Below are 19,074 nucleotides of genomic sequence, written 5' to 3'. Positions count from 1 at the left end.
CATTGTGCAAACTAAAATACCACATCACAACCTTTCGTTCCTCAGCTTTAACAAAAATGCAAACATATACTTATCCTCTATACAATTGGACAACCCGGTTATCGGTTTTATCATCTTTCCCATGCGATTACCGCTATTGCGAGAAATGTATGTAATGTGACAACCCTAACAATCAGTTTATACCACGTTGAATAACCATTTCCTTACCACTAGGAGCGGCTTTGCCCTGGGCTGAGGTGGTTCTCTTGCCCTGCATTTGTGGGCATTATTGCTCATTTAAAAAGCGACCTGGACAGAAATGATAGCTCGAGGAAGTGACTTGTCACGTGGAAATGTATAGCAGCCACATACTCTAAATGCACGTTGATTCTAATTGTGGAGGAACAATCTGGAGCATCGGGAGAACAAACCACGCGACCACGTGTAGAGAGACATGCAAACTCCAACTCCAAATATACAGCAGCAGGCGTCAGGGTCGGGATTGAACCCACGCGCTCCTGCATACCAGGCGAGGTAGTTAACATCTCGACACCGCGGCGTCCTATCCTGTGTCGTAGAGCCAATGTCTGGGGAGGGAGTTGGTTTCCAAAGAACACAATACATTAAAAAAAACCAGTACGTGTCATTCAAAATAACCTTGGCCTGTGATAACTTTTATAATGAGAATCCATTGTAAACGGAATAATTAAACTTAACGAATAACCTGTATGGGATTGTGTCACTCACCTGTTGCTGGGTGCAGTGATAAGAGTTTATTTTTATTATTGTACCGTAATGCACTTGTGAGCAGGCTGCATAGTTATTCCCAACTTCCCATATCTCTCCCACAACCCATCGACCACACATATCCTTCTGAGAGTGATGCTTTCATTTATTTTATTTGACCCATCAACATCGATTTAATGCGACCAAACTCCGGACGGGCTTTTCGACTTTCCCCTTGTCTCATCGGCAGGGTCAGGCTTGCATCGGCAGGGTCAGGCTTGCATCGGCAGGGTCAGGCTTGCATCGCCAGGGTCAGGCTTGCATCGGCAGGGTCAGGCTTGCATCGGCAGGGTCAGGCTTGCATCGGCAGGGTCAGGCTTGCATCGGCAGGGTCAGGCTTGCATCGGCTCGATCGTAACGAGCCAGCAACGCCGCTTGCTTGCCGGTGGGACACGAACGAGGACTTTGAAAAAGGAACCTTCAGACAAAGACGCTGCTGACGGCCAAATAGGATCGGGGCTCTGAAAGACAAAAAATACATCTCTCGATAATTAAGTAGCGGATGAGTTTCATTTCTCTCGAAAGTGTTCACGTATGGCTCGATCAATCACGGGGCTTCACAGGTTCTACTTTGCGTGGGCGAATCCGCGGCCTAACCAAAAGCTGCCGCTAGGTGTCCCTGTGCGCCAGGTTAATAGAATTTAAGATTTACTGCACAATGTATAGACATTAAAAAAAACTACTTTTGAAGCCGTGGTTCCCCTCAACATCTCTCGAGAGTGCTTCATTTTTAGCCGGAACAATCCTACGCAAACGCTGTGCCGGAAATTATTTTGGGACGCCAACAATCCACCGCATGAATCCTGCCCGTGATTTGCAAACCTGTTCATAGGATCATAGGAAAATATATGGTCCAGCAGTAGAAGAAAACTGTACAGTATTATGGATAAGCGTACCTACTGCTATAATGGTAGTGTCTTACGTCAACAATCAATACTCCAAACCGGCCTAGCAGCGTTCAGGAAAAAATACGATGAAAAAAATCCAGCTCCGGTCCCTCAATCCTATCTAAAACCTAGAGTGAGGTGCGCCTGAAAATGTAATCTAGCAGGGATATCTTCCCTGAATTGTTGGACCTTTTATGCAAGGCATCGCCGTGGAATGGCTACACCGCTAAGTAGCACCCAACCAATAGCATGCGGTAAAGCAGCACCTATGAAGACCTAAATGCAGCAGTGGATCGCTCGTAGCTGATGATGATGATGCAGTACAGTATACCACCTCCTGTGCCTCCTCAATCTACTTGACTACCTTAACATGGGGCCCCTGACTACTGAACATAGGCCCCCTTGACTACCCTAACACAGGCCATGTTGACTAGCGAACATGGGCCCGCTTGACGGCCTAACTTGGGCCCCCTTTACGATTGAACATGGGCCTCCTTGACAACCAAACATGGCCCCCCTTGACTACCTAACATGGGCCTCCTTGGCTACGTAACCTGGAGCCCCTTGTCTACCTAACATGGGCCCCCCTGGCTACGTAACCTGTAGCCCCTTGTCTACCGAACATGGCCCCCCTTGACTACCTAACATGGGCCCCTTTGGCTACGTAACCTGTAGCCCCTTGGCTACCTAACATGGGTCCCCTTGGCTACCTAACACGGGCCCCCTTGGCTCTCTGCCACCGAAACTTCTAAACCCTTCCCCATACGCCCGGATGTGCCTTGAGCATCACAACAGACGGCGTGCGTGGGAACGATTGGAAAGTTATGGGGGTCACTATCCATGGGGGAGCCCATGTCCAGAAGGCGGGGGGGGGGGCATTAAGGTTATTAATTGAGGGGGCACAGCGTGCGACTTGGCCGCTCTCTGTTCAAAATTTAAATTTATGGGCGGGGTGCGGGGAGCTTCCACCCCTGCCCCATGCGAGTAGAGAGACAACCGGTGGCAATTTAGGAATTGGTTGGTAGAGGTGGAAGTGGGGGGAAATTTGTCGTTATTCACCATATTCTCCAGATATTGACGCACCATTCCCGCATGAAATTTGTAAGGTAAACGTTGGGTTGGGTGAGCGTCAGGTGTCGGGGCAGTGTGAGAGCATACGTACAGCTACTAACGCCGCGCGGGTATAAGTTTGTGATTCGCTTCCACCACCCATCCAGATAATGTAAGACATGTATTTAAGGGGCCGTCCATAAATGACGTCACGCGATTTTGGACGATGTTTGACCCCCGCCCCTCGTCACACGGCACACGGCGTCACAAAAAGTCAGACCCCCCCCTCAAATATGACGTCACAAAGCTCTGCCCCCCCCCCCCCCCAAAAAATTAAACATGCTTCAAATCGCTTTAAACTGTTGTCATTGTAGCGCGTATTTAATGTGGCGCTGCACTCTGATGTTGTAGGAAAAGACATGTATTAAAAAGTATATTTAAATAAGTAGAACGTGTTGTTTATATTTATTTAAAGTTGCGCATTTTGATGTGACGTCACATTTCTCAACCCCCCCCCCCCCTCGTCACACATCGTCACAAATGTCTGACCCCCCCCTCCTAGGTGCGTGACGTCATTTATGGACGGGCCCTAAGATCCTTAATGCTTCCTTCAACTTCAAGACTATACACGTGAACTGCCGCCATTCGGAGACACAATTTCATTCAAGAATCCGTGTTGTTTTACAATGGGGTGAATGTAGTGGCCGCTCGTGACCGCAGCTGTCACGTAAACCAATTGCATAGAGCAAATGCGAACAAAATCATCCCCATCGGCCCTTGCACAGTTCCACGCGTGTATTGTGCCCTTGCGAGAATGTATACTTGATTATAATCAACGCATTGCTACACAGATTTTTCACAAAACCTTCTGCACCGAGTACTGGACGTGACTGCACAATGCTCAACTTCAACGCCTCCGCTCTCTGTGAATCACTACTGCGTGGGAAGCCACCAGCGGCAAAGTGGCCCTCTCTCGCCACAACGGTGTGGGATGTCCACCACTGGGTCAGGACCACCAAACGGACACGCGCAGAGCCACCCCCCGTGTTTATCTAAAGAGTCGCTTCGGCCGGCTATTGCAGAGAAGTGAGCCAGCAGCAACAACATCATCATCAGCAGCAGCAGCCGGTAATGCTATATTATAACACTGGTCAACACACTTTTTCTGGCATAAGGTATTCCAACGGTTTTAAGGTAATTTTGGGGTGCTGATTCCAAATCTGTCTATCACATCAGGTTTTTGAGATATCAAATATTGCATTTTCAACAAAAACTGCAGAAGAAAAATATTAAATAAATGTGGATATCTACATAAAATTATATTATAAACACACTATCCTAAAAATACAGCACCATATTTTAACACTAAAGCAGTCACTGACTCGCAACAACTTGCAATCATAAGTGACAGAGTTAATTTCGGGTAAAATCAATGAAAATGGTGTTTGCCGATAGCATAAAAATGAGATGTGATAGAGCAAATCTGAGATCAGATTTGGAATCAGCACCCTGAAATTAGTCTAAAACAGCTACAAAAGTCCAGGCCAGATTTGTTTTTGTTGACCAGTGTAATTGATACAGAGCCATCGGATCAATTGAGCTTCTGAAGAAGCTCCCTGCGCGCGGTGCAAACCAAAAACGTCGGACATCATGCCAAACAACACTCGGCACATCCTGAAAACACAAAGCGGAGCTACGTGCAGCACGGCCGATGCTGTAGCATTGCTTCGAGCTGCTGACTTTGACTTTGTGGAGTTGGTTGTGTGTCGGGCGGTTTGGTGAGAAAGGGAGAGAGAGAAAAAAGAACCGCTCGTGTATTCAGTGAGGACTGCGGGGAAACAACAAACATACAGACACTGAAAGTCCCAGAGTCTTGCTTCTCCAGCACGTAGTTTGCATTGTTAGTTAAAGCCAGAATATACTGCCGTCAGCCTGCTCACGGGGTCAAAGGTCTTCCCAGTGCATATTCACACCCCCCACCACCACCACCTACCCCCCCCCCTTTGTGTTTGCCAAGTCTGACGTAATCCTCTGCGTTAGCATTCTGGCGCGCTCACCATCAGCGGCAGGCGCGGAGGAGTGTCCCGGGATTAGCTCGCAGAGAAGCATGCCAACACCGGGGGTCTCGAAGCGGGGCACGGCGACAATTCGAGAGGGTGGAGGAGGAGGGGCACCAACAGGGCAGTAGTGTTGTGAATGGCTCCGTAGATGATGAATTTAGATTTGAAATAGGAGTCATAAGCGGCTGTGTTTGGCAGTGGTGTACTGGCACAAATGCGTGTTTTTTTATATAAACATTCATTATTAATACCGCCTTAAAATAGATAAATACAGGATTTTCATAATACATCAGTGGGCTTTGCCTGGTAGGATGGGGATGGTTTAGTTGTATTTGTGTTTGGGTGATTTGTTTACCTTTCCTGTACTTTGTACAACTATTGTGTTGTTGTTGTTGTTGTACTGATTGTTGTGATAACGTTCTGACCCGCCGCAACTGGACGCCTGTGAAAAAGAGCTTAATAGCTCATCGGATTCCTCTAATAAAAATACATATTCTGATTCTGAGGTATCATCTATACATAAACTTTGGCTGCAGATTGAGCGGCATCAATAACGATATATATATACACACACACACACTCATACAAGTTGGTTGTGTGACGCTTTTTGTTTGTTTGTTATCACGGACTAGTGTACAAACGTCCACGCTTCGTCCACGGCGGTGGCGACAAACATCGCGCGGACATTCGAGAAAGTTCCTCGGGTGTCATCAACATCTCGCCTCCGATCATCTCGAAACTTGTCCCTTTTGTTGCTGCTTGAAGATCGCTCACACGATTCGAGTCTTTTGTTTTGACCAACACTTCAACTTTACACATTACCCTCAGCAATGGTTTTGAGCAGGCACTTGTAACTGCTGTCTTAATTATATATATATATGTATTTATTTTCAATGACCTGATGCCTTTTTTGTGATAGACACCCTTTAGTTAAGTAGCAGGTAATTGTTAAAGGTTTGTTTATTCTTCAATGTCTACTCACGTTAATTTAAAAACACAGCTGTCAATTAAAACGGTTTATTTGTCAACTTTTTAAATAAAAAAAAACAGCTGTCAATTAAAAAATATACCTGTTCACCCAGAACGCCAGGGTAAAGTGTGATGTTGAACTACAGAGCCCTAACTCTCCGCCCTGAATAAAGGACACTGTGCGAAACATCAGCCTCCACGTTTTCCTTTTGCGTTGTCCGACACCGCAACGATGAACGCGGCGAACGTTCTTAGCTTGTACTTGGTGACCTCCACTTCTCTTCCTGCGTGACCAAATCACCCGGAATGTGGCCCAAAGCTTATCAGTCTCTCTCTGTCTCTCATCTCTGGTCCAGAGCTTGTTCTACCGTACAACTCCATCTTTTATGATCTCCATAACTCGCATTGCACTCCCACGTCTCTTCCTCGGCGTGCACCTCCTTCTCTCAATTCACTCCATCCCTATTCTTTGGCTGTATATCTCTCACCTCGTTACAGTTCTATCTCGTGGTCTACGTGCTTTCTGTCATATCGCTGGGGAGTTCATGAATTAGGAGTTGTGGTCTGGGATGTGACCTAATGGACTCATTTCTTTGTTGTGGTAACCTTTTTGTTGTTTGTGCTTTTTGTTTTGGTGCAATTTTATTTTGCTAGTGGGATGTGGTCCTTATATAAAATTAATGTACAGTGCCGTGGGATGCTATGAGCATTAATGATGCCATATAAAATATAAGTATTATTATAAATAGAAATTATGGCTGGGGTGGGAGGTTAGGGGGTGAACCACCTCAAAAGAAAGTTCTGCTTAGGGCCCCCCAATTATGCCCCCGCACCCCACCACCAAAGTGCCAGCACCACCACCAACTGAACAGTCGACGAGCAAGCACGACGCAAGACAAAGACGAGCAGGACAAGAGGGCGTCTGCCAGGAGACGACGTGGCAAGAGTCGTGGAACAGCGGCGTCGCAGGAGGGAACGCATCAATCCCGTCCCGTTCCCAGGCCGCGTCTCCGACGCTACTGCTGGGAAGCGCACAATAGACATATGCGAAGTGCATGCTTTTCCCCTGTTGAGTGCTGATTGATGGCTGCTGCCGCCGCCAACTTAGTATTCAGGCAGCCTTAACCGAGGACCCCCTGCCTCGGGAGGCAGAGGCAAAGAGCAATGATTCAAACCACACTCGCGCTGATGAACGCTAGCGATGTTGATGTTTTATCGTTGTTATTTTGTATGTATGTACTACGTGTTGAACTTCTTTTTCGCCGTACGTAGCCAATCGTGCTAATCGGGGATGTGCGGAGGAAGGACAAGAAACTAAACACAAAAAGCAATTCGAGAGAGATTAGTTTCCAATCCAGATGTAAGCGTGCTTAGTTCAAGTGGCTTCCTGATATCGGAAGCGAGAGCGTTCGCATCTAAAAGCGCGCAATGCAGTGACCGTCTTCGTTCGATGGCCAGCCAAAAGCCGCTGCGAGGTTGACCGGAGTTTGCGTGATGAGTTATGCTCCTTGACGAGATCAGCAAGGTGTTGTGGTTTATCTTCTTGGTTCTTTCGGTAAAGTAACGTAGAATGGAAATAATAAAAATAAAACATAACAAAATAATTCTCACAACGGTTTGGCCACAACGCAAGCAGCCGTCCTCAGGTGGAGAACAGGTCTGTCGAGAAGACAGAGTCTGAATGACCTGTTCTCCACCTGAGGACGGCTGCTTGCGTTGTGGCCGAAACGTTGTGCGAATTATTTTATTATGTTTTATTTTCATTATTTTATTATTTCCATTCTACGTGACTTTACCGAAAGAACCAAGAAGACGAATCCCTGCAGTCACGAAAGCTTTAAATCGAAAGTGTTGTGGTTTGTTTATAAGCTCAACATCAACGAGTGAAATGAGAGTGGCGTTGTTTTATAATCCATATACTAAAGGGCCCTTTTTGACAATCCACTGCTAGAGGAGGTTTTCTCCATGCGTGCAGGTCACGGGGTTATTTCAACTCACTTCACCACCCTGGTCAGTGCGGGTTGAGGGTAGAAAGTATAGGACTTGGGATCATAGTATTTGAATTCATTTATTTTGTCAGTGTCCATGTTTTTCGAGCCACGTGTCACATCAGGTGCTATACCCTGATTACCCCCCGTCTTTCTTTAGTCACATTGGTAAGTTGCTTTTCATTGTTAAACGTTAGTTTTCCAAAAGCACTTTCATCCTCCACTCGTCCGCCTCTTTATGTCATACTTTTTTTAGAGGTAAAAACAACAGGTTCCACACTGCCCACCAGGAATTATGTGTCTATCTGTCGTGCATATTTGTCTGTCGTGCACGAATGCGCTGTCCAACCAAGTTCCTACCTGCCCACTCCGAAGGAACGTGTAGACCTAGGTCCGCCTTCAATTACTACCCTAGGTAAACACGCAGTTCTCTGGTGAGTTTATCAGTCGTGTCCCTCGCTGAAGTGCAAAGTGTCCGCTGTAACATCACCGACAGCAAGATTTATCAGAACGCAACATGTATATGTATGTTGAACTTCTTTCGCATCATACGTAGCCAACCGTGCTAATCGGAGGTGCGGGGGGAAGGACAGCGAACAACACAAACAGCAAAACGTGACAATTGCTATGAATGTATTTTAAAAGAATGATACATTTTCCACAACACATTTTGCTGTGTACACGAGATACAAAAAAAAGACTATGTTAGATAAACATCAGGGTTATAGTACATATTTGAGCCATTAAAAATATGTAAATATACAGGGAGATCCAATTTATAGATATCATTTGAAAATAATAATGAACAGCAGTCATGATCGATCCACTGCTGGATAAAGGCCTTCCCAAGACGTCGACTAGCACTACTGTGAAGGGTGACAGGGAAAAATGACAGATACAACTACATCGTTATTCAGAGCCTCTACACCGTTCTCCCACCAATCACAATCGACTCATTACATCATTAAGCACTCTGCCGATGCACCTTCTCTGACGTAGCCAGTCTTATTTGCTTACAAACACGTTCAGACCGAAGTAAGAGGGTGGGTATTCAGTGAACTATAATGGATCACCCTTGTATTTTATAAATGTATAGTGTGAACATTGCTTTATGCGTGATAAAAGTATGTAAATATGCAGTGAATAATGCAGCGTTTCCCAAACTCCAGTCCTCATGTTTACCAATTTACTCCTCCCGTTCATATACACGTGAACTCGTTCCACGCTGTACAAGCCATATGATTGTTAAACACGTTCCACGTAACGCTATCTGCGTTAAGAGGCGATTCAAATCAAGATTGAAATCTCAGTGTGTGTACACGTGTTTTCGTGTCCGTGTGTGCACGTGTTCCACGTGACCCAGCCAGCGTTAATTGCATAGCGCGGCACGTGGGACGTGTTAAACAATCATCGGACGCGTGCAGGGTGAAACGAGTACATTTGTATTTGAATGGGATGAGCAAGTTGGTGAATCGGTAAACGTGGTGGCTCGCAAGGACTGGAGTTTGAAAAACCCTGAAAAAAAATACCATGTATATTTGTGTACATTGCATTATGCGCTGAATAATGACAAAACATGAACTGGCCTCGCCCCGTGTGAACGCCTCTCACCCAGCGTGAGCTCGAGTTGAGCGATCACCAAGGCGAAGCGTTCGCGCGCGGTTATATACCGCGCGCGGGGGACTTCTTCTCACATCTTCCGTCGGTCTTGGCACAGTGAGCCCTGCGAGAGAGAAAAAAAACGACGTCAACACAAAAGCTCCCGACCAGCAAACCCATCGCGCTGACAATGGGCTTTTGTTGTTGTTGTTGTGTTTAATTAACTGAATTAAAACTAATTAAACTAAATCGGTAAAATGTTTTTTTTTTATTTTACCAGGTAAGGCCCGGTGAGTTATGTAACGCTCAACGAAGTGGCTTATCGCGTGTAAATGTACAGAAGCCACATTACTCTAAACGCGTGACGGAGTTGCAACCAATTTTATGTGAAAGACAACAGTGGTTGTCATTTGGAAAGATGCGTCCCTGCCATAGCAATGTGGAAATGCCACCATTGGCTCAGGGCTGTAAACAGGAGATGAGTACCACCCAACTGTGAACTGAAGAGGAAAGCCAAGTCTATTGTCCTGTATCCTCGACAATAGACTTGGGATGGAAGGGAGACGTGGAGGCTGTTTATAGCAGAAAGGAAATCGGGCAGTAGAGTTTATTATTAAAGTCGTAATCATAATTTGGAACACATTACCTTCAAATACATGGAGCATTCTCTTTTTAAAACCCAAACACAGCGGGTTTTCTTTTGCGGCGAAATGAAAAGCAACATAGCTTACGAGGGAAGTGTGGAATGTGTTTGGGTGCCCGCCAAATGTAACATTATCTTGTTTAATTGTGCATAGCTTAACACAGACAAGTCATTAATACGAGATAAACGTTTGTGTACATTTTTTTTTACATTTCAAGAGCAGAGTTGTAAAAAAAAAGTGTGCGTTAAACGGTTTACAAAAAAACGAATTGTCAAAACAACATTTGACTTATGCTTTCTTACTGACAACATATTACTGCGAATATCTCTGGGCAGAAACAAAAACGCAACAATACGTGTAACTCATGTTGAAATGTTTTACTGACAACTGGAAAAAAAATTGACTTGGCCAAATCCACTTGAAATAGTAGCAACGCTTTCAGCTTTTCGCTGCCAAAATTTTGCAGAAAAAGTTCTCTCCGCCAGCGCTTTAGCAGTGCCTTCTGCTGCCTGTCATGCCTCTTGAAAAACGTGGCACTGTGTGCAGAGCTCCGGTTTGCATCAGCGATATCTGCATTTCACAATGTGCATATTGCCCTGCTGTGCCGCGTGGCTCAGAAAATAATGAACGCTGCCAAAGAAAACGAAACGAATGCTGAAAAGTGCGCAAAAGACGCGTGGAGATCTACACGCTTGGAAATGTACATTGAGAGACCCAGAGAGGAACACATGGGCTTGGGTAGGATACACCGCAAGAAGGGGTGACGGGGCTGTGGTAGAGACTGATGATCGAGAGGAGCCAGAGCAGAGAACGAGCCCGTCAGTTTCGTCCACACGGCGGAGACGGAGCGGTGAAATCTGTGTGTGTGCAGGTGCTAGCGAGCCATGGATCGTTGTATCAACGACACCTCGTGGGATGGTGACGGCTTGGAGAGGCCTTTATCCAGCAGTGGTTAGATGATGACGGATGATGATCACGTGATGCAACTGATTACCACGTTTCTTTCCAGAACACGTATGTATGCTTTATATGTTGCCGTGAATGGCGACGCCTACACGTGATGGAAAGTATCACGCAATTCATTGCAAGTCTAAAGAGCGAAATAAGGTTAGGCCCCACTGAAACGAACGGTCTTTTTCAAGACTCAAAACTAAAAAAAAGTAGCAAATAGTTAACGTTGAACATCAAACACCTCAACACAATAATGACACGTTCTGTAATGTACGTTTAAGAAAGTTAAATTGGTGTTTAATGACTTAGATTACAGTACTGTATTTAACTGTTAGGTATCGTTAAAAAAACACTTTACATGCAATCCGATTGACTATCAAAAAATAAAACCCACTGTCCAGGAAGGAATAATGTTGTTGAAACACAAAGAGAATGCACAATGCTCATCCTTGCATGGGCAACATCGTGATTTAGAGAACGAGATCGAATTTACCAGAGGGGGCGAGTGCGAAAATCCATCAATTTCTCACTTCCAACATCGATGCTCATGCATTGACCCCCACACATGAAAAACAATATCAGTTTTATTTGTATATTGTGCATGTAGGTGGCTTCATGTAATCCTTGCATCCACTAGAGGCCGCTATATTCAACACAATGTAAAAAAAAGAGAAAACCCCATCTGATTCTGGAATTGGAACTCAACCCTGAATCCCCGAATCGTTACACCCCTCCACTATTCACTTTTCACGTATTATAATAAAAAGGTTCATTGCCCGAAACATCGCCTCTCAATATATACCTTTCATTTTAAGGCCACGCAGTTGTTATCGTTGTTGTTATTGACTCACGTGTTCAGTTTTTGTTTTGGTTTTGTTTAAATGGTGCTCGTGCAGCATTGCAAACGCGGCATCAGCAGCCAGCATCGCTCAAATAAAAATAAATCATCTCCTCTTGGGGGGGAATAACGGCAAAAGGAATTCGAGGCAACGTCCCAAAAACTTGACACATCGAGACGTTGGGACTCGTGCATTTTTTTTTTGCCTTTCGTTTGTTATATCCCCCGCCCCCGCACCTCCGATTAGCACGGTTGCCTACGTACGGTGCGACAGAAGTTCAGCATACGTGACAACAACAACAACAGCCATTCGCCACTAAGTGGCCGTGACGTCACCACGGCGCTTGTGCCAGGCTATGTGAACTTTAAGGCCACGTGAAGTGTCCAACGCCCGCCGGCAGGAGGTCACGGGACAGACCCAGAGGTGCCATGGGACGACTGACCAAGATGACTGGCCGATGTACCATCTGTGCCTCCTACTGTGCCAACTTCCTGTGTTTTATCCCCACCGGCGCTCCGCTCGTTGTTGTGAGCATACAAACTGGCATACGTACATACAGACAGACACACAACTGACCCCCCCCCCTCTCCCTTCTCCTTGGCACGGGAGTGGCGCGTGCCGGGCGTCCGTCTACACCGGGTGCACGTAGTTGCGGTTGCAGTGCGGCAGGCAGTGCGGGTTGAGCCAGTGCTCCATGTTACGCTCCTCCACACGCGCCTCCAGCACCTGCAGGTGCATCAGGTACTCCTGCGCGCCACACACAGACAAATGTCATCCTCACCTCCCCCCTCCCCCGCTGTCCTATAGCCCAGGGGTCGGCAAACTTACGGCTCTTTAAAGGGCTGCCTCGTGACGTTATTTATGAAGGACCACCGTGTCTCGTATTCGCATGCATTTGGGGCCTTTCAAATATTTCGGGGTCTTTTTTTTGTACCGGATTTGAAAACAAAAATCGTTCTTCTTGTTATTGTGGTTGCCGACCCACTTGGTATCGACTCTTGCAATCCGTCGAGGCCGTTAACGAGAAGCCGCTAAGGCCCACGCACGGTGCCCTCATCAAGGGGGTCGCGGTGTGGGGAAGGATCATCCATCACGCCCAGCCATCGTTGTCTTCCCAGTGCCGATGTCATCGCACACTCAGCACCACGGGAGGCCCGGAGTGATATTAGAGACCGGCCCATAAGCGGTTCTGATAACACTTGCCAACTGATCTCTTAGGCATGCCGCTGCTGGGTGAATTCACCCACCCAGCCCCACCACCCCTGCCGTGTCGGTCGTGGGGGTTGTTCACCCATATTTCACCACGCTGGTCAGTGTGGGTGGTGAATTGGTTGGGGAGGGATGGAGGGAGAACGGGGCAGGGGCAGTTTTTTGTTTATTTGTTTGGAATAGTACACGTTCATAAATCAAACCGGTGGATCGCTATAAATTAATCGGTTTGAACTCTTGCGACCCAAAATGTTTAAAACTGCCACTTAGACTGACGACTGCGCAGCCGGTGCCTCCGGGGTTGGCGTTTGCGTCACAGAGGCGGCTGCCGCTTAACAGACAGAATGGATGCTTGGTCTGGGTTCAGACGGCAAAGCGTGGCCGCGGAGTTGTAATTCAAAGGGCTTTTTTTAAACCACCGAGAGCAGTGGACAAAGGATGGTCCAGTGTGCGGTACGGCTGGGGGGCGGGGGGGGGCCTTTAAAGCGCGGTCTAATAAACCAGCAAAGGCATGAATCACGCTGCTTGTGAAACCCGGCCTCACTTCACCCCGCACTGCTCCCCCCATCGCCAGCCTCCTCCACCACTGCCACAATCAGCAGCAACCAGGGGCTCGAGTAACAGAGCCCGCAAGGCAGCGATTGAGAGTACGCCATTACATACTGGTTGGCTACGTACGGTCCGAAAGAAGTTCAACATACATACCTGTTACCAGTCGATTACTTTTACGTTTCATCATATTGGTATTTTATACTTATACATCCCAATGATGGTTAAAAGCGGGATATGATGAGTGTTGGCAGCAGTGTTGTTATATCTTAGGTGAAAGGAATGTGAATACAGGAATAATATTGATCCAGTGTAGAGTTCTTCCTTGAAAATGAGACCATCTTAAGGGGTCTTATCTGGTTTATAAGGGGTATGTGTGACTGGTCTACCCACATGTGTACACGTATATTACTTTAGTCAATTGACTTAAGGGCCACCCCACGCCTGTAAGAGTCACGGGGGTTTATTTGACCAGAGGTCGCTTCAAAAGCTCCGTGAAATCCGCGTCTGTGTGCCGTTGTCTGACACGCAGGCTTGCGCTGCTCTCTGTGTGTGTGTGTGAGATCCGATGTGGTATTTTTATTGTCTCGTGACATGACGCCGATAGCAAGCAAGCAAGCAAATACAAAACAAACCGGATAAAATACAACCAACATTTTTGTTGTTGTTGTTGTTGTTGTAAAGAAACAAAAATACGTGAAATTCAGGGCAGTACCCGCATCGGCTCATCGGCGTGCCCAGCCTTGGGGTTGGGGTAGCCGTGGTCCGGGGGGCTGCGCTTGCTGCGCAGAATCTGGTTGGCCTGCTCCTGCGTCAGGATCGGAGTCGACTCTGCAACGAACGGGACAAAGCAACTTGTGCGCGCTTGTCCGACGGTGTTTTTCGCTCCCGGCTCTCAGGGCCAGACGCGTCGCTCCAGGTGCTTGGGAGCGTCTTCTACAAGGCTCCGAGGGAAAACGTCGGACATCACGCGCCGAGCGACACGCGGTGCAACCTGCAAACGCCATCGGGGGTGTGTATAGCTGCGAAACCCCTACGCAGTAAGGAAATCAACGGCACTGCAAATCAAACCAAATCTCCATTCGTAATTGCCTGGGGAATGCCAGGCGTGGGCTGCAAGGTGGTAAAATAGCAATTGATTGAAAATCTATCTGTGTGGCAACTTGAGTGACGTCCCCTCGTATGTGTGTGTTTTTTTTCTGTGAGCACTGCACTGCGGTATCCAAATGTCCCAATGCAAGAGGACCCATGTCTAGAACTTTTTGAGACTCTTTTGAGGTTCGGTGTGAATTTTCTAGGTAAGTGAAGACTATCACAATTTATACACTACAGTGGCAGTCCTGCAGTGCCTGCTTAAGAAAGGTCCTTTGCAGCATCATCATTATCACAACTATCACACCACTACAAACATTAAAAAAAAGTTTTTTAGAAAAATAATCAATAACAATTTAGCAAAAAAACTGTACACGCAACACGGCCCTCTTGAAAATATAACTTTTAAAAAAGTGTAGCAGAACTTTTGGCAATTAAAGTTTTTACTGCATATATTCATTCAGTATTACATAAACAAAGTCCTGTTTCACTATCGTAAAATAAAAGTAACTATAAAATAACGTATCCAACATTGAATATGAAGCAATATTAACAGAACATTGTGTACACGTGTTGCTGTCCTGAAATGACCGGGCATCATAGTGCTCATGGAGGGCTCTTGTTTTTTAAAGTCAAGCAACCCAGGAGCATTTCTAACAGACCACACTCTGCTGTAGAGACCCAGATAAGTATAAACCAGATTGGATGTTTTCCTGCTGAGACAAATTCTGTTGGAACGCCTTGGTCCAGAAGGCCCACTGGCTGGTGAACCTAATTTGTTATTATTTCTAGTTTATGGTGAAACAGGAGCTTATCTTCCCTCTTAGTGTTTCACTGGGTGACCCTGAGATATTTAGAGGTCGTTGTGGCCTTATAAAGTCCGTGCCAACTTTTACACGTCCATGTTACATGGAAGCTCGGCCCAGAATGTGTGGAATGTTGGAATCATTTAGGAAATATTTTTTGGAATTTTCATGAATATTTATATGGAAGGAATGTATGCATGTGTGTTGATGTTTTTTCGCCCCGTACGTAGCCAACCGTGCTAATCGGAGGTGCGGAGGAAGGACAACAAACTAAGCACAGAAAGCAGTGCTAAAGAAATACGTTTTCAATCTAGATTTAAAAGTGCATAGCTCAAGTGACTTCCGAATAAAGGAAGGAAGCCAGCAAGCCATGTGTAAGTTTCCAAAAAACCCTCATCAACTTTATAATTCAAAGCCAAACCCACACTTAATAGGCATTAACTTACTGCTTACAGCCTTGAGCCAGTGGTGGGAATTCTAAATTCCCATGACGGGGATGAGTATTTCCATAAAGTAACCGTTGCTGACTTTTTCACTAAATGATACACATTAATATTGCTTGTAGCATCAATATATGAGGCTGAAACATGTTTAGGAAATGACCAATTAAAGCCATTCGTTGTAGATGACTGCTGATACTCTCTTATTGTCAAAGAGATCATATGCCACGCCGGATATACAAACCATACATATACGTTCGCATGCGGAAACACTGCAGTAAGCGAAGCACGTGTAAAAGCAATTTCCATGTGCATTTTAAATAATGAAATGCGGGACTGTATTAACTCATGTTGCTAAGAGTCATGCTACGTTGCAGTGGTTACCCAGGTAAACATAAGTTTATTTTTTAAATACACCCAAGTGGTTCAGTGATGATCACATCTTTTTTCTATTATGGCTGTGGTCCATGATTTTAGCAAGATGTTGTAGCTTATGGATTTTCAATTATGATGATTTATTTCTAATATCATCATCATCGACCATGATCAATCCACTGCTGGATGAAGGCCTCTCCAAGCCGCCGCTACCCAATACAATCCCGCGATGAAAAAATCCACCAAAGACCCTGCCACACGAGCTGATGTTATCGCTCCATCTCCTAGGTCAAGTCCTCTCGGACGCATTCCATCCCGGGACCTTTCTTTTTAAAGTGAGCTTGAATCGTCGTGTATGTAACCTGCCTATGCACTCTAATCCGTGTATTCCTCTTTCTGTACCAATGCAATTTCAAGCATGCCTCTCTCCATGCTTCTTTGTGCATTTTCAGTCTTTGTTCAATTAATAACAATGGATTTATATTTTACATGCCACCAAAATGTTACGTCCAGTTCCAAAAAGGTAAGAATACATTTGGCAAAGTTCCTTCATATACGATGTCGCTCACACGTGGAACGAAATTGCATCTATCTACGTTTATGATCTGTTCCATCACTTTAAAATAAAATTTTGCTAGCACCCGTCATTTGGAAATGATGAATGCACATATTTCGCAAGCAAAAAATTTGTTATTTCATATTAATTAGTTATCTTTGGAAATTGTTTCATCTTGTGTTTTCTATTTTACCTTTTTTCATTGCATTTGAAATATTTTATTTACATTTCCGTCTCTTTTGCTGCACGGACTTAATCTGAAGTCTGACGAGAAAATAAGATCCATGGTCAAAGTTGATTGTTATTTGCTCATAAATAAAAGTCTCAATAATAATAATAATTATTATATTTTCGTAATAAAATGATCAATTACTTAATGATTGTGTTTTCAAAGGTGCTCAGTATTAATGTCACACGATTGCAGTATACAGCACTTTCGTATTAAAATTATATTATAAAGTGGTGGTTTTACGTGAAAATTTCAATATTTTTGAGTAGTGTCTTGAGTATAATTTTGTATCGCATATTACATTAGAATGTTTGTGATCATCTAATTAAAAAACTTATATTATCTGTAACGTTACACAGATAAGTAATATTTGCTCATTTGTATTGAAAGCTTAAGTCACGAATCAGTATAAACATACGCACGTTAACATCAGGATAAAATAAAACCATTATGGATAAAACACAAACAAACAATTAATTAATTTCTTATGCGACAATTGACAAAAAAATAAAAACGTACACCTAAATTGACTTCTGAATCATTATATCCAGACATAAACAACATCGCAAATGTTAAACCATCATCTCTTGCCACAAACTCAACGCTGAAACCTCAAACGATGTGTTAAGACCACTGCCGTGAAAGGAACAAGCATACAACAGGTGATGTTTCGGGCAATGATTCTTCTTCGTGAGCTATGCTGAAGGGCCATTGTCCGAAACGTCATCTATTAAATCAGTGGTTCTTGTTAACCTGGCGTTCACGCACCGCCTGGGGGTGCGAGATGCCCTTTCTGGGGGGAGCCGAGACATTCCAGATTTTTCTGGAAGGTAAATAATCGAAAACACAAATTAAGCACTAGCACGTAAGTACACCTAATTTGTATAATCAAAACCTATGTATTTAATAACGTTATACATTTTTGTATGCTTGAGAACCAAAGCGGTACAGGCTGCAGTAAAAGCTAAGGACCGCTCGCTGTATTAAATAGTTTCCTTTTAAGGCCACACCCAGTGTTATTGACGAATGTGTTGATTGTCGTCGTCGTTATTTACGCGTATGCACCACTGCCAACGCAGCATCGCCAAATGTGTTTGCTCAACACTGAACGCTTACCTGCCATTAAAAACAGCAAAGTGGCGCTCAAGGCAAGCGCCACGATCGTACGCATGCTGGCTGGCGAGTTGCTCCCGTTCATTGTAGTAGCACGGTGGATATACGTTTCACGTGGCACAAATCTTCCACGCGCTCTGCAACCTTTCCCTCTCCTGGCTGCCTTTAAGGTATTACGCAGATGCGAGCCACTGGCAGAGTGATCGAGTTCTGTCGGGTGCCTGCCAAAAGGCCCCCGTCATTAAACATTCAAGTCAAGTTTCACACACAACACCCTTGTCGGTGGCGTGTTTATGTCACGAACGTGGTGGATCAGTCGCAATGTCAAGGGCGACGCCTTTTTTAGCCATTCATATTTTAAATGCTGACTTAAGAGACGTATTACCATGTTGCCAATTCAGGTATTTTAATACAAATGTATACAGTATGCATTAAGATTGCATCTGCCTGTCTTCCAAATGGAAAGAGATTGCGTTTAATCCCCAGTGTAAAAGAAAAAAAATATTTAGAAATGTTTTTTTTTACATTCTGTAAGTAAATATTGGCATTCATAGTTATAACACAAGAGTTCTTCAATAATTAATTTCACTGTAAATTATATTGCCACCTATGTGAGTGCAATTGTGTGCTGATTGGATTATAACCCTTGTATTTGTGCACATATCTTTAGCAGATTTTGTTGTCAGATGGAAGATGAAATATGACAGCACCCTTGCACAAGTGCAACTTAGAATAGCAGTGAGTTGTATTCGTTTTTTGTCTTTCTTGAGGGTGGAAAGACAAGCGGAATTTATCAAAGAATATAAATGTAATATGACACTGTTTGAATCGTGGCGATGTTAACACACGGGTGGAGCTGCGGCATTGAAGCATCTAGAAATTCGGCCAACGAGGCATAGGAAATGCAAATTCTGTTCAGATGACAGCATTCCATCGCCACACTTTTGGCCATT

The 19,074-nt window shown here is 44.9% G+C and overlaps 1 protein-coding gene across 2 annotated transcripts; it reads right to left on the bottom strand.

Moving 5' to 3' along the window:
• Nucleotides 1-7,783: 7,783 nt before the first annotated feature.
• On the bottom strand, nucleotides 7,784-18,320 carry C5H17orf67 (chromosome 5 C17orf67 homolog). 2 transcript variants are annotated; one of them, XR_013585474.1, is made up of 4 exons: nucleotides 18,125-18,320; nucleotides 14,226-14,341; nucleotides 12,329-12,499; nucleotides 7,784-9,442 (listed from the first exon to the last, which is right to left on the bottom strand). XR_013585474.1 is itself a non-coding variant. In XM_078594249.1 (3 exons), exons 1-3 carry the CDS (start codon nucleotides 18,204-18,206, stop codon nucleotides 12,383-12,385), a joined length of 315 nt encoding a protein of 104 aa, XP_078450375.1. In that variant the 5' UTR covers nucleotides 18,207-18,316; the 3' UTR covers nucleotides 11,189-12,382. The 2 variants fall into 2 exon arrangements, 1 of the variants encoding a protein (XP_078450375.1); XM_078594249.1 differs by lacking the exon at nucleotides 7,784-9,442 and having other exon boundaries at nucleotides 11,189-12,499; nucleotides 18,125-18,316.
• Nucleotides 18,321-19,074: the final 754 nt, after the last annotated feature.

The sequence above is a fragment of the Lampetra planeri genome, chromosome 5, assembly GCF_965212315.1.
Source record: "Lampetra planeri chromosome 5, kcLamPlan1.2.h2, whole genome shotgun sequence".
Lineage (NCBI taxonomy): Eukaryota > Metazoa > Chordata > Hyperoartia > Petromyzontiformes > Petromyzontidae > Lampetra > Lampetra planeri.
Note: the sequence above shows the minus strand (reverse complement) of the source record. Positions and strands in the feature narration are given on the sequence as shown.